This window comes from Calypte anna, chromosome W (assembly GCF_003957555.1).
Source record: "Calypte anna isolate BGI_N300 chromosome W, bCalAnn1_v1.p, whole genome shotgun sequence".
NCBI lineage: Eukaryota > Metazoa > Chordata > Aves > Apodiformes > Trochilidae > Calypte > Calypte anna.
This window is the reverse complement of record NC_044276.1, coordinates 24,957,095-24,972,222: the sequence shown is the minus strand read 5'-3', so window position 1 is coordinate 24,972,222 and position 15,128 is coordinate 24,957,095. Positions and strand designations below refer to the sequence as shown.

The window sequence follows — 15,128 nt, the reverse complement described above, 5'->3', positions numbered from 1 at the left end:
ACATTGTCCTCTGTGCAAAATGTTTCAACTGGTCCTCCTACCCCTTGAAAAAGTGATAAGTCATTTTAGTTTCACTGTATACAAAGGGGGAGGATGTCTGGGGCCATGTAGGAAGTATCTGAGAAGAACCAAAAGAATTTCTGGCTTCTAATCTTTGCTCAGGCTTTTCTCTCTGATGAGAGATAAGAGCTCCATCCACAGGACCTTGTGAGTGTTTGAAAGGTGCTTTAACAAGGAGTCAGCTGGGGCTTGGACCACCCTGGTCTTGGTGGGAGGTGACCCTGCACATAGAGGGGGTTGGACCTAGGTGATCTTTAAGGTCCCTTCCAGCCCAAACCATTCTGTGATCGACCTGCTGAACTGCACAGTATGGTATCAAATACCCAGTTCCTTGTGCCTTTCACTGGAAACACTTAGAAATATCTTGGGTTTGTTGGATGCTTCAAACTCTTCCTTCTTTGATTTCTCAACCTCAGTTTTCATGAAGCATTCGGGAGCTGTAACAATGAGGATTTTGGTGTTTGTCTTTACCTCTGTGTCCTAAATATAGCTTAGGGGGAGCGTTGGGTATTGTGTGAATGTGGTAACAGGCACAAACCTGCCTGGTTCTGGAATTTTTTCCCAGGTTATGGAATTTTTGTATGCCAACAACATGGCTTTCCACTACCCTGAGCCCGCCGACAAGAACCGGTACATCCAATCAAAGGTTTGGTCCTATGAGTATGAATCCTTCATGCCAGATGTCTATGACTGGCCTGAATCTAAGGTCCACTGATGCCTCAGAAGATCACACTCCTCAGGCAGTACCTTCTACTCTGCAGGGATCCCTTTTCCAGACCAATTTAAATCATCATCTTTGAGTCCTGTAATTTATTTTTCGCTCGTTTTGTTGTCTCTTTTTTTTTTTTTTTCCCCTGTTTTTTCACTTGCCATGGATTTCTCCTCCCTTTCTCCCAAGTACCTGCTAAACTCTCTGGATCACAGGAATGAGAGAGCTCTCCAAGATGACTTTAAATAATGCCATTGCACTTCTAGCTTAGAGCTGCTGAAGAATTCCATTAATGATCTTTTAGCTCTGTGCGTTTGATGAACTACAGCTCTCTCATCACTGCTGATTTCCAGAATGATTTATTTCTGCTTTTAATAATCAGTCTTCTAATTGCCCTGATGTTCTCACAGGGTGACATCACCAGAGAGCTTTTGTCCAAAAAAAAACAACCAACCCACAACCCAAAGAACACAAAAAAGAAGGCAGTTTAAAACCTATTTAACACTCTAGTGGGCTTTCTGTTTTGTCTGGTGTTTCAAGATGCCAATGTCCAGGCTTCCTGGTGGCACTGGCTGCTCTGTTTCCCTCAGTTTGGTCTGAGGAGCAGTGTGGGGTGGAGCTGTGGGATCTGCAGCATCTCACATTTATGTCACTGAGTGGTCTTATAAAAAAAAAAAATAAAAAAAGGAAGCAGTTAACTAGTTAAAGTTATCCTTAGGAAGCCTGAAAAGAAGATTAATCACTTAATAGCTTTTAAAAACAAAGGGAGGCTGTTGGAGAATAAATTCTATCACCTAAAGGCAGGATTTGAAATAATCTATGGAAATCTTTTGAAGATTTTACAAGATTATCTGCAAAGGCTCCAAAGTGATGTACCAAAGGGGTTTTGTTTCATTTGTTAATTTTTTTTCAAGGCTCCTAAGCTTCAATTTTCTCCCTTGCATACCCTTCTTATAAAAAAAGAGGCTTGGGTGTGATGTTTTTGTGACACAGCTGACAAGGAAACTCCTCAGTGGGCTCATGTGCCACCTTGAACAAACCCTCCCAGGCAGCTGGAACAGAGAGTGTTAAAGACAGCTATGGACAGGCACATTTTTAGAGGTTTGACAGAGTTTCTTGTGCTCTCAGCCCAATCCATCCAGTTCACTTGGTGCCCAGTGAACACAGGGCTTGAAGGATCACAAGCTTGAAGGTGATCACTTCATTTTCCTCACTCTGTTTACAGGTTTAATTTCTTGGGGGGGTTTTCTTTGTGAAAACAAAAAATGCAAGTTGATTTTTTTTTCCTTGCAATGCACATTTGCTACAGACACCATGATGTGCATTTCCTTTCATTCACAGAAGGTTTGAGTCCCCTAAGCTCAGACTTTGGGTGAGCAGGCAGGGACATGAGGCTGTTTAAGGCTTCTCTGCATCTCATCTCTGTGGTGAGAATGATGTGGCAGGAACAGAAATAAAGGTAATTGCTGCAGCAGGGTGAAAAAGGATGAGAATAGATTGTAAAAGGGCTATATTAGCAAACTTGAAGCCAGAATCCAAAGAGATGAAATAAAGCTTGCTCAGGATTTATCCCTGACAAGCACCTCAGTTCCTATCCTCATTTATATTGGAAAATGAAGAATAAGCCCAAAATACAACAGGCAAAATAGTCTCTCTACCTCCTTAGGCATGTTCTGTGTCACTTACTGCCTAATATTTGATTTAAAAATTAGGTTTCTGTATTAGAGAAAAAGATGAATCAACTTTGGGAAGGCTTTACCTGTGTGAGGAAAGAAGACTGATTATTTAAACACAGAAAATAGTGATGTGGGGAATAGGCTGCATGTTCAAACTGTGGTAAAGTGCTGTCTGGTAGGACTCAAAATGCTGAGTTCCAAGTTGGGTGACATATGTGGTTTGGAACTTGTATGTGTAAGTATATGTAGAAAAAAAAAAAAAAAAAAGACCAAGACACACATGAGATGTTTTTACAAAGAATGTTTTTTTTTTTTTTTTCATCTATTTTTGCTATGTTTTTTGCCTGTTTTTATTGTATTTAAATTTGTGATCTTCCTGAGAAATTATTTATTTAGTGTACCAATTCTTTTTACCTTCTGAAAAATTCAACTCCAGCTGAAGCCTGTTGCAGTGTGCCAGTGGGGTTCCTGCAGCATTGGATTCAAGTTTCTTGGGAATTCACACTCCTTCCCTTCTGCTAATTAGGCAGATGAGTAATAAAAATACCCCATGTGCACTGATCTTGTGTCCTGGCTGAGAATGATCAGAGAGGCAGGGCAATGACTCCTTAAATAACGACTCCATCTTACAAAATAAAGTTCTGCATCCATCTGTTGATTATTATTTTAGGCAATGAGGGCATCAGTAGCACTCAGGAAAACCTGGCACTTGGAAAAGAGCATTACCTGCACTCAGCAGGAGTCATGTTTTAGGGAGGAGAGGGCTTTGGTGCCTCAAGGAAGCTCCTGTGCAGGATTTCCTGGAAAAATCCCAGTGCCCAGGTGAGGAAAAACCCAAATCTTGAACTCTGAGGCTGCAGTTCTAATCCAGCCCTTCCCTGGCTGCAGATTTGTCAGAGCTCTAGAGTAGAAAAGGACTCAGTTTGTCTCTAACCCATCCCAGTTACAGCAGCTCAGTGGTACCAGTTAAGACTTCACCTGTGGACTTGGTTTAATTGGGTTCTGTGGATCATGTCTAGCTTGTAGAATTTTACCTTTAATGTGTAGCTCTTGTTTTCCTCTAGCACCAGGTAACATGCCAGCTCCCAGAGTGTTAACTGCATTTCAGTCTCCCTGTGTTTTTTAAATCAAAGATTTATTTTAAATACATCTTCAGGTTTCTGTATTCTTCAGATCTGTTTCATCTTTGAATGATTACAACTGTTAATATTACTTAAGGAACCACAGCAGCCTGTTTCTTATTCTGCTTAACTGGATTTTTTTTTTTCTATTTGCTGGCTTATTCAAAAGCATTTACCAATCTTCTTCTATACAGAAAATTCTCTTACACAGTATGCAAAGGGAAAAAGTTGTCAGCAGATTGCATTTTCTAATGCTATGTAGTGTAAATCAAACTTTTAAAAACAATATATCACCTAAAGGATGAATAATATTCTAGCTCTTCACACAGCCCTGGTGACTTTTGCCCTCCAAGTCTGTCTTTAGTGTCTCTTCTGGAAGGATACAATCCTGGATTTACAGAATACTTCTGAAAGGATCAGAAGCTCCTGCTGAGGTCAGTCAGACTTTTTCCATGCTTTGTCCAAGATTTGGTTCCTTAAAACGAGCAGGACTGAGCCTCATGTAGCACTGTAAAGGAAAGGAGAAGAAAGGTAGCAAAGGGAGCACAGTTTTGGGGTTTTTTTTAATTAAATATTTTTATCCTTGTTCAAAGATGTCACAAAGGTTTTTATGCTCATGCCACACTTGACATGTAGAGGGGAGACTATTAAAATGCTGTATCTGATAGAGTCAAAACCCCAAAATGTGACTCCTGGTGTCAGGTTTTGGTTCTGTTTGTGAACAGTGATGTTTCATGAGCTGGTGTTTGGTTTCCAAGCCTAAACCACAGTGCCACTTCCCACGCAGATGGGTGTTGAACAGGTTTCCTGTGGTAGGGTCTGTTCCTCTGTACTGTTTGGGTTTTTTTTTCCATAAAAAAATGTGGAAGGGGGTAAAGTAACCCTTTGTCACACTCCTGTGGTAATTGCTGTAAAGATAAATGATAACACCTTTTAGTTTTTCACTAGCAGCCCTACTTAGTGGTTACTCCTGAAGTACAAGACTCTCAGATCCGACTGTACAGTTTGGAGTCCTGTCTCAGCTCTAAGTGCTGTTCCTCAGTTTAAGAAAACCACTGTCATTTTTTTGGACTCTTGAAGATGATGTGTACTGCTGTCCTGTTTCATAACAGCCATACCTAAGAGGCAGGGCTGGGTGTTACACTGGATACTGGAGCAAGGAGAAAATTTAGAGCAAAGCTCTAATTGCGCCCACTCGACAGCTGAATTTGAGCCAACTATTTCAGTTTGCAAAGGGCCATCTAATTCTGTGTGGATCTACCTTGACCTACCTACCTACTCCCAAAATACACCTGACTGTGGGATTGGAATGTTCTGCAGATGTTCTGGGTGAACCATGAGGAGGAAAATTCAGCAGACTTCAGATTTCTGCTTCCTGAGTCGCAGCACTGCCTGAGGATGCAGCTTGTTCCTCCCTTCTCCAGAGGAATGTCCTAACAGTGAGGTGAACATGGGGAATCTGGTACCTGGTGGCATGGTGAACCATGGCTACAACCCATGGGAAAAGCTTCCAGCATCTGCAGGAACCCTGTGCCCTTCATTTTTATTCCCTGCACACGAAGTGGGCTCTGGGTTGAACTCAGCTCTCCGAGTGGATTTGACTTGGACTTACCTATTCTTGAAGTGATTCTAATGCAAATGGGACTAAAAATCCTTTTAGGTCTACACAGACATAATAAGATGGCCAATTTATCAAGATGTCACCATCATCTGTGTTGATTTGGAACTTAAACATATCTACCTTACACAAACATAGGTCTACTGGAGTGAGAACAGTTCTACCCTCAGCTGCCTGAGGTTGACTTTCCCTGGGAGGGTCTTTGCTCAGCTGAAGCTGAAATTGTATTTAAATGTGAACTGATTGGGTTGGTTGGTTTAGTTTGGGGTTTTTTTCCCTCCTTTATAATGTTGTAACTCTATTGAAAATGTGTATTCTGGTCTTCTATTTTCTTAGTAAAATGCATTCCCTTTGCCTAAATTACATTTGGTTTTGTGTATTTGGGGGGTGGGGAAAAATCATATGGAATTGATCTGGAGCTGCCTAAACCACTGATGGTTTTTTCCCTGTTTCCCTTTAGCCCCTTACAGGTGATCAGCAAACTGAACAAGCTCTTGGGCTGCAGGTGAAGCAATTACAACTCCATCTCCAAGCTAATTTTCTAGCATACCTGGCTGCTTGGCAGCATTTTTAAATGAAGTCCCTGGAGAGGGACTTTTTATAAGGGGATGGAGTGATAGGAGGTAGGGTGATGGCTTTAAACTGGAAAAGGGGGGATTGAGAGGAGATATTAAGCAGAAATTCTTTGGGGTGAGGGTGCTGAGCACCAGGGTGCCCAGAAAAGCTGTGGCTGCCCCATCCCTTAAAGATGAAGGTTGGATGGGGCTTGGAGCAACCTGGGCGGGTGGGAGGTGTCCCTGCCCATGGGACTGGATGGATTTTAAGGTCCCAACCCAAACCTATCAGGGATTCTTTAGGAAGAGCCTTGGGGATCTCCTGTCCCAGCGACAAAACACCGGGAGCTGACGGCGGCTTCTGCCTTCCTATAGCGGACGGAGCCCTCTTGGGGCTGCCCCACAGCTATCGGAACCGCCCTTCCCATCGGGCAGGGAACTGGGCCGGGGTACCGGCACCGCTTCCCGGGGGAGGAGGAAGGGGAGAAGGCAGAGGCGGAGGAGGAAAAGGAGGCGGAGGTTGTGTCTGGTCCGAGCCTGCGCGTTGCGCGTTTCCTGACAGCTCCGCCATCCCCTGCCCGCGGCGGGAAGGCTCCGGACCGCCCCACAGCCCCTTCTGTGCCCCGGCACAAAGGCAGGGGGTGGTTAATTTGCTTGTAGGCTGAGGATAAGGGAGAGAGAAATGTTTATTTCTGCTTTTTTGGGGGGCGTGATGGGCACCGATCCTCCCCCCCACCCCTCTGCCTGAGGTGATCTTGCGCCCGGGCTGCTTACCTCAGGAGAGCTCTGTTGGCTCCTCCACAAGCACAACAGAGAAAAATGGTAACTTTTTTTCTTTTTTTTTTCTTTTTTTTTCTCTCTCAAAAGGTATCTGAAGCTGTTGAATCACCTGGAGTAGTGACAGGAGGGGGGAATCCAGCTGAAAACGAGGTAGGAACCAAGTCTGGGAAGACTGAGGCTGGAGGAAGCACCCAAACCCTAGGGTGGGACAGCATCCGAGGGGTGCAGGTCGGAGTTCTGCTCCTCACCAGCTTCCCAAAGGTTGTCCTGCACCTCACCAGCTTCCCAAAAATTGTCCTGCTCCTGCAGGCTGTCCAGGCTCCTTGTCTGGATATGTTTGGTCCATGAACAGTTAAGGTATGGCAGCTGGTGGTATAGTTCCTTCTGCTGCTATAAGTGTCCCCTCCTCTGTCACACAGCTTCCAGGCCTCCTGAAGGTTTGCTGGTGTTTAATTTGTCACCAGGCACCAGAAGGCAGCAAACATCAGTCACTTTCAAGGATGCTATCACAAAGTCAAAGAAACTTGGCTGCTGTCCCAAATCTGTGGATGTAGCACTTGAGTTTAGTTGCCTGCTGGTGTTGGGTTGATGATCTTAAAGTGCTTTCCAACCTTAATGATTCACTGGTTTTAAATCCAGTCACTTCTGCCTCTTGCAGCTCTCTGAAGTTGTTTAGAGGGAAGCAAATTCTGCTCCTGATGGCCAGGAATGGTGCTTCAAGTGTCAGCAGTGGCTGTTTGGTGTTAGTCATCCTGAAAAGGCTTTTAGAGACAAAAAAACATGTAGGAAATTTTAAAGTTTAAATCAAGGGAAGAAGAAAATTGAAGTGGGTTTAAAGATGAGAACATCTCCAGCTGAATAGGCCTGTTTCTGTAGGAAATGAAAACAAAGATCTTAACATTTGGGCTGTATGTTTGCAGCCTTCCAGTGGCTTCAAAAGGAAATAAATATATATATTAGATTGTCTGAAAGTCATATCCTACTCTGGGAGGTTTTTATTGGTATTTTTTTTAAGAGAAGGGACACTTGACTTCACGCTGAAGCACACAGGCTGCCTTCAAGCAAAAAACTCTGTTTCCCATACATAGAGAAGTTCAACAGCTGAAAAATCTCTCTTTCAGGTGGGCCAGCAACATATTTAAGATGTCAATGGACATCACTTTCCTTGGCACAGGCTCAGCCTATCCCTCTCCAAGCAGAGGAGCCTCGGCGCTGGTGCTCCGCAGGGAAGGGGAGTGCTGGCTCTTTGACTGTGGAGAGGGAACCCAGACCCAGCTCACGAGGAGCCACCTCAGAGCAGGTTTGTGCTGCTGGGAGGTGTTGTGGAGAGGGAAAGGGGAGAGGTTTCATGAGATCTAAACCAAATCCCTTGTCCTGGTGGTATTTGAATACACGCTAAACAGCCGCGAGTGTCTGAGGGTGGCAGCTGCTGAACCTGCTGAGCAGTAATCCTTGGTTGCCCTTTGAGAAAAGAATTGCATTTGGGAACCAAACTCTCCAGGTTTGATTTCTTGGGCTTTGGGATTTCAAACAGGCACCACAAACCAGCATTTTCAGCTGGGGGGGGGTTGTGTTTGCCTGAAGAAAGCTCTTCTCAGACAGTACCTGCTGTGAGTCTCCCTGCCAATAAATAATGTGCTTTTGTTTTCATGTAAAGTTGTGTGTATCAGGGGTAATATTTTGGCAAATAAAGGAGAAACCAGGTTTGCCTTCAGTTGCTGTGCTTTTGCAATCTGCTGCTGAGTCTCAAGTTGCAAAGATGGAATTATAAACAGAAAGCCAACCTCCTGCTCCTCCATAAACCTGAAACTCTTGGGGGATTTAATCACCAAATGATCAGATGAAATTTAGTGATTTTTACTAAACTGTTCTTCAGTCAAAACAAAGAGATTCTGTGTTTCCTATTTGGACTAACAGATGCTGGAGAAAATGCTCTCCCACAAGGATCTGAGGACTCAGTTCACTGAGCTAGGAGACTGAGGCAGCCTGGTTAAAGTCCATCTGTCTGTAGTGAGAGAAAATTCTGGGCTTTTTAAATCCAGCAAGGGCAGGGCTGAGTGAGAGCTGGAGTGAGACAAACTGAGATGCAAAAAAAAAAAAAAAAAAGACCAGATCTTTTTAGTTCAGCTTTTTATCCATTCAGAACAAACTAGTCAGGAGCTGTGGGGTTCTTTTAAAAAGCCTTGAAATCAAAACTGGGTGCTTTTTGTTTTAATAATTATGTTCATTTCATGTTCTAGATCCAAACCAAGGAGCAACATGAATTTTATTTTTCTTATTAGTTTACAGTTTCCATGTATGAAAGCACAAGCACTTTCCAGCACTTCTTTGCATTTTAATGTGGCAGACACCACCAGTCAATTCAGTTTCATCCTTGTAGCATGTTTTGCTTAGCAGCACCTAAAACTTCCCTCTCTTTCAGGCTTTTCTTGATGATTTAAGCCAAAATAATCCCTGTGAGCAAACCTATCACTACGGTGGAAAAATAATAATGCTTTGTGGTTTGGGATTTATTCCTTAAACACTGTTTTGAGTTGAATTTCCCTCCTCCTTTATTCTCTGCTTTTGATTTCCCAGTTGTTTGGGTGTTCATTTATTTGTCTTGTTCTGCTTTGTTTTCCTTTTCCTGGCTTTCTAATCAATAGGCAGAATTACCAAGATTTTCATAACACATCTGCACGGTGACCACTTTTTTGGCCTCCCTGGCCTGCTGTGTACCCTCAGCCTCCAAAGCAACCCTGACCCAACCAAACCACCAAAAATTGAGATTTATGGCCCCTTGGGACTGGGGAATTTCATCTGGAGGAGCATGGAGCTCTCCCACTCCCAACTCCTCTTTCCCTACTGCGTTCACGAGCTGGTACCTACACGAGACCAATGCCCTGCTGAGGAATTTAAAGAGTTTTCTGACTTGGAAAGAGATGAGGGATCTCCCCAAGGAGCACAAAGGAGAATTCTCCACCTGGATCCAGCAGAGAACTCTTACCTGCTGGTTGAGGATGAGCAGCTGGTTGTGAAAGGTTTCCGCCTGTTTCACAGAATTCCTTCCTTTGGCTTTGTGGTGGAAGAGAAGCCCAGGCCTGGTAAACTCAATGTACAGAAACTGAAAGACCTTGGTAACTATTTTGACTTCTTTTTTCCTCTTTTTAATTTTTTTTTAATGTCTAAATGCATGGGTTCAAGCTGAGCTGTGACTCTGGTGCTTGGCAAACGTAACAAATTGGGGTTCACAAGCAGCTGAGATCTCAGCACCACCCTTCTAGGTGTTCAGCAAATTAGAGCTGCTGTTTCTCTCTGCAATCCATTTGAATTTGAGTCTCCTTTTCCTAAAATCATAGAATCTCAGGCTGGAATAGACCTCAAGGACCATCTGGTCCATAATATTATTATTTATGTGAGATGTCTCAGCACCTCATTGAGCTGAGACTTCAAACTTTCCCAAGTGGGGGAATCCACCACTTCTCTTGGGAGACCATTCCAATGTCTGACTGTCCTCATGGGGAAAAAAAATCTTCCTCTTGTGAATCAAAACCTCCCAGGAGCAACTTGTGCCCATTGCCCCTTGGCTTGGGACTCCTTGTGAATGACTTTAAACTTGTAGATGACTTTTAAATGTGACTTTAGGGAAGACATTTTAATACTTCATCCCACTGCAGCATTGAGTTGGTGTATGACACTGGGGCAGAGCATTCTCATCCTGGGAAGAGCCAAAAAACTCAGATTTTGAAGTTTAAAAAGCATGGTGTGGCTTTTGGGGGAAATGTAGGCCCAGTGGATGTGCCTGACTTTAATCTGAAGAATATAGATTTTCTTCCAACACACTTCCTGCTATCATTGCAAGCTCTTTATTTGTATGAAGGATGTGAAACAGCAATTGCTGCTTATGTTGAGGTTTGGGTTTGTTGTTTGTTTTTTAACCTAGCATCATAATACTTATGGGGTCTTTGGCTTTTATTTATCAGGACTTCAACCAGGTCCTTTATATGGGAAGCTGAAAAATGGAACTGCAGTTGTTCTAGAAAATGGAGTCACAGTTTCTCCTTCAGATGTCTTGGAAGACCCAATACCTGGGAGAAAAATCTGCATTTTGGGGGATTGTTCAGGGGTGGTTGGAGATGCAGCTCTAAAGCTTTGCTGGAGAGCAGATGTCCTGATACATGAAGCCACCTTGGATGATTCCCAAGAGGAGAAGGCCAGAGAACATGGACACAGCACTCCCAGAATGGCCTCAGGTTTTGCAAGGTTGTGTGAAGTGAAGCAACTGGTTCTGACTCATTTCTGCCAAAGGTACAAACCAGCTGCACAGAGAGGGGAGGGGGATCTGGACATCACCCAGCTGAAGAGACAGGCAGAGGCAGTGTTGGGTGCTCAAGAGGTTGTGCTGGCTGAGGATTTCATGACCATGGAGATCCCCATGAAGAAAGAAAAGCAGCAGCCTTAGCAAGTGCTTGTGTGAAGACAGAAAAAGGAGGAGGGTGTTGGAGAGCAGGGAAAAATAATGGTGGGGTTTTGGGGATCCACTCAGTTCTCCTCTTTGGCAGGCAGGGAATTGTTGCAAACCAGAGAGAGTAGCAGGTACAGTCAGCAAAGCAAGAAGAAAGGATACTCAGACCTCTGAAAGTTGGAATCAATTCTTCAGTGGTGGTTTCGGACACCCAACCTCCCCAGAAGCCAACCAGCTGGCCCAGGGGTTTTTCCTCTGCTTCCTGGATTCCCACTGCAATCCATTCCTGGATTCCTAGAGCAGAGCACTGGATCTTCTGCCTTAATGCAGCCCTCAGGAAGGTTTGTGGGGCAAATCTTGGGTTGTGCACCAGGTTCTGAGGTACCTTGCCAGATGCAAGCTTTTGAAAAACATCTATTTCCAGCTTATACACAGGGTTTTCTAACTGTTATCTGATTGCTATGTAAGAGGACCATTACACTGCAACTAATAAAGTTATTTCTAGCTCTGCCAAGTGTTTGTGGCTGGGGGTGTTGCTCTGATCAAGCTGAGGAGTTCCTATTATTCTCCTTTTGCTTATGAAGTCATAAATAAAAATAGTTTAGGCTTTCTTTCAAAAGTGAATCTTCTCTTAATTTGATTCATTTAAAGCTTTCCAGTGGGAGCCCTGAATTTGCATCCCTGTTCCCCACAGCAGGAAAGTTTTGGGAATATGTTCTTGGCCATCTTTTGGTGCTGAACGGGGCTGCATCAAAATGGCGGCCGGTCACTAGTGGTGTCCCCCAGGGATGAGTGTTGGGCCCAGTGCTGTTTAATATCTTGAGGGAGGATTTAGAGGAGGGGATTGAGTCCATCCTCAGCAAATTCCCAGCTGACACTAAGCTGGGGGGAAGTGTGGATCAGCTGGAAGGCAGGAGGGCTCTGCAGAGGGACCTGGAGAGACTGGAGAGTTGGGCTGATCCCAAGGGGATGAGGTTGAAGATTCCAAGGGCCAGGTCCTGCACTTTGGCCACAAGAAGCCCCTGGGGAGCTCCAGGCTGGGCAGGGAGTGGTTGCAGCAAGGGAGCTGGGAGTCTGGCTTGCCAGGAAGCTGAAGAGGAGGCAGCAGTGTGGCCAGGTGGCCAAGAAGGCCAATGGCATCCTGGGCTGGCTGAGGAAGAGCGTGGCCAGCAGGTCCAGGGAAGGGATTCTGCCCCTGTGCTCAGCCCTGGGGAGGCCACAGCTTGAGTCCTGTGTCCAGTTCTGGGCCCCTCAGTTTAGGAAGGATATCGAGGTCCTGGAGCAGGTCCAAAGGAGGGCAACCAGGCTGGTGAAGAGACTCGAGCACAGAGTCCTAACCCAGCACAGAATGCTCCTGGCTGATCCATGGCCTGACAGCTTTTCCAGGAGAATCCGATGGGAGACGGTGTCAAAGGCCTTGCTGAAGTCCAGGCAGACCACATCCACAGCTTTCCCCTCATCCCCCAGACAGTCACCCGATGATAAAAGGAGCTCAGGTTGGTCAGACAGGACCTGCCCTTCCTAACCCCGTGCTGGCTGGGTCTGATCCCTTGCCCATCCTGCAGGTGCTGTGGGATTGCCCCCAGGATGAGCTGTTCCATGACCCTGCCAGGCACTGAGGTCAGGCTGACGGGCCTGGAGTTTCCCGGGTCCTCCTTCCAGCCCTTTTTGTGGATTGGCGTGACATTTCCCAACTTCCAATCATCTGGGATGTCCCCAGTGAGCCAGGACTGTTGGTAGATGACAGAGAGAGGCTTGGCGAGCTCTTCTGCCAGCTCCCTCATCACCCTTGGGTGGATCCCATCCGGTCCCATAGACTTGTGGGGATCCAAGCATCTCAGTAGGTCACTGACTGTGTCCTTCAGGATTACAGGGGGGCTGTTTAGATTCTTGTCACCTTCTATAAGCTCCAGAAGCCATCTGTCCTCAGGGTAACCTGTCTTTCTGTTGAAAACTAAGGTAAAGAAGGTGTTAAATACCTCAGCCTTTTCTTCATCTTTGACAACTATATTCCCACCCATGTCCAGTAAAGAATGGATGTTTTTCTTGCCCCTTCTTTTGCTGCTGATGTATCTGTAGAAGGACTTTTTGTTATCCTTCACAGAGGTGGCGAGATTCTGGTCACATTGTGCCTGATGCTAGAGGTGGTTCTGCTCTTGGTATCAACCATTCCCTGTGGTCCATGATGGGATTTTGTGTCTGTCAAAGCAGGAGAAACATGATCTTCATTTGGGAGCATTTTGATTTTTTTTAAACAGACTTTTAAAATCATTTCCTCCTCCTGAATTATGTTCATTTATAAGGAAAAGGTGATTAATTATTTACCATGGGTGGCTTGATTCTAGGAATCTCATTTCTGGCAAGGTGGTGGGGCTGCTGCAGGTCTCACTGATGTGGGTGGTTTGGCACAAAGTGACTCCAACAGCTTAATGTATTTTTTATTAATAATAAAAACATATTGATCAGGATCTTGAAGTAGAACGAGCTGCAGAAATGTGATGAAATGAACATTTTGGAGAAGGGGAAGGGGGACAGATGCTAAAACACAACAGCTGAAATGGATGCTGCACATACCAGCATTCAATACTTGAAAAATGGAGTTAAAGGAGTTGAGGTGGTTGGAAAATTTCCTTTTTTTCTGGACACCCTGCAGCCTTTTAAAGTCTGACTTAATGGCTGGTGAAGTCCCTTCCCAAGAATAATTCTTGTTGGAGCTGTTTTTGTTGGATTAATATGAGGCAGCAAGAAGCTCAGCATTTCCCTGGTGAAGCACCACAATCTCTTTCATCTCCAGGTCATCTTTTCCTCAAGATTCACCACGTGTCCCCAGCAGCCACCATGCAGGGAGGCTCCTGGGCACTGAGCTGAGCTTGGGACACTGGAGAGTGATGGTGACAGCTGGTGGCCTGTCCCAAGAGGTGTTCCCCGAGGTGCTGGGACCAGTCCTGGGTCAGCTCAGTGATGGGGCTGAGGGGATGGAGTGGACTCTCAGGGATGTTGCAGATGGCACCAAGCTGGGCAGGGTTGTTCTGCCTCAGGCTTGGAAAACTCTGCACAGGGACCTTGGCCAGGCTGGGACAAGGGGCTGAGGTCACTTGGGTGAGGTTCAGCCTGGCCAAGTGTTGGGTCCTGCACTTGGGTGACACCAATCCCAGGCAATGCTCCAGGCTTGGGGCTGGAAAGTGCCCAGAGGGAAAGGAGCTGGGGGTGACACAAGAGGAGCCAGGGGGTACCCAGGTGGCCAAGAAGGCCACCAGCATCCTGGCTTGTGTCAGGGCAACAGAGCTGGGGAAGGGTCTGGAGCACAAGGAGAAGGATCTGGAGAACTTGTGAGGAGCAGCTGAGGGAATTGGGAATGTTGGGTTTGGAGGAGGCTGAGGGGAGACCTTCTGGCTCTCTGCAACCCCCCTGAGAGGAGGTTGGAGCCAGGGGGGGTCGGGCTCTGCTCCCAAGGAAGAAGGGATGGGAGAAGAGGAATTGAGCTGGAGGTTTAGATTGGAGCTTGGGAAGAATTTCTCCCTGGCAAGGGTTGTCAGGGCCTGGCCCAGGCTGCCCAGGGCAGGGCTGGAGTCCCCATCATTCCTGGAGGGATTTCCAAGGCCTGGAGATGTGGTGCTGAGGGCCATGGGGCAGTGGTGGCCTTGGCAGTGCTGGGTTAAGGGTTGGAGTTGATGATTTTCAGGGTTTTTTCCATCCCAAATGATTCTCTGGGTCTGTAACTGCCTAAGTTAAGGTTGATCCAGCAGTGGTTGCTGGTTGCAGTGTGTGTCTCCTGGGGACAGGGGTTGGTGGTTGTCCTGCTCTCAGGTTTTCTGACCCTTCTGATGGAAAAAAAGAGAGAGAATGAGTGGCTGAGAAACCAAACAGGTTTTGTAGGTCCTTGCTCAGCAACCCAACAGCTGATTTCTTGTCTTGGTGGTGCTGAGGGCCATGGGGCAGTGGTGGCCTTGGCAGTGCTGGGTTAAGGGTTGGAGTTGATGCTCTCCAAGGTTTTTTCCCAAGCCCAAGGATTGTGTGACTCTGCAGAGCCTGATGAGATCCCTCTAAGTGGAACTGTGCTCAGAGCCACTCCAGACCCAAGTGCAGAGGCTGCAGAGCTCAGGGTGGCACAGCAAGCTCAGGACCCCTATGGGGACAGGTGGCATCTCCTAACCCTCCACTGAGCC

General features: G+C 45.9%; 2 protein-coding genes across 3 annotated transcripts in view; both read left to right on the top strand.

Annotated features, from left to right (window-relative positions):
* The window catches only part of ME2 (malic enzyme 2), a 35,330-nt gene extending 32,618 nt beyond the window's left edge, over positions 1 to 2,712 (top strand). The window contains exon 16 of the mRNA XM_030468309.1: positions 626 to 2,712. Within this exon, the coding sequence (XP_030324169.1) occupies positions 626 to 775 (150 nt within the window). The 3' untranslated portion in view covers positions 776 to 2,712. The remainder of the gene's footprint in view (positions 1 to 625) is intronic.
* A 3,592-nt stretch (positions 2,713 to 6,304) lies between these two features.
* Positions 6,305 to 11,470, top strand: ELAC1 (elaC ribonuclease Z 1). Of its 2 annotated transcripts, XM_030468315.1 has the most exons (5): positions 6,305 to 6,487; positions 6,606 to 6,668; positions 7,640 to 7,818; positions 9,164 to 9,634; positions 10,481 to 11,470. In XM_030468315.1, the coding sequence occupies exons 3-5, from the start codon at positions 7,662 to 7,664 to the stop codon at positions 10,957 to 10,959; spliced, it is 1,107 nt and encodes a 368-aa protein (XP_030324175.1). In that variant the 5' UTR covers positions 6,305 to 6,487; positions 6,606 to 6,668; positions 7,640 to 7,661; the 3' UTR covers positions 10,960 to 11,470. The 2 variants fall into 2 exon arrangements, with proteins under 2 accessions (XP_030324175.1, XP_008488600.2); XM_008490378.2 differs by lacking the exons at positions 6,305 to 6,487; positions 6,606 to 6,668 and adding an exon at positions 6,502 to 6,560.
* Positions 11,471 to 15,128: the final 3,658 nt, after the last annotated feature.

What these genes read in the sequence shown, in the direction of transcription:
- ELAC1 (XM_030468315.1), top strand. Translation starts at nt 7,662, where the DNA reads ATGTCAATGGACATCACTTTCCTTGGCACAGGCTCAGCCTATCCCTCT. An exon ending in GAGGAGCCACCTCAGAGCAG is followed by an intron (nt 7,819 to 9,163) that starts GTTTGTGCTGCT and finishes TCTAATCAATAG; the next exon opens with GCAGAATTACCAAGATTTTC. An exon ending in ACAGAAACTGAAAGACCTTG is followed by an intron (nt 9,635 to 10,480) that starts GTAACTATTTTG and finishes TTTATTTATCAG; the next exon opens with GACTTCAACCAGGTCCTTTA.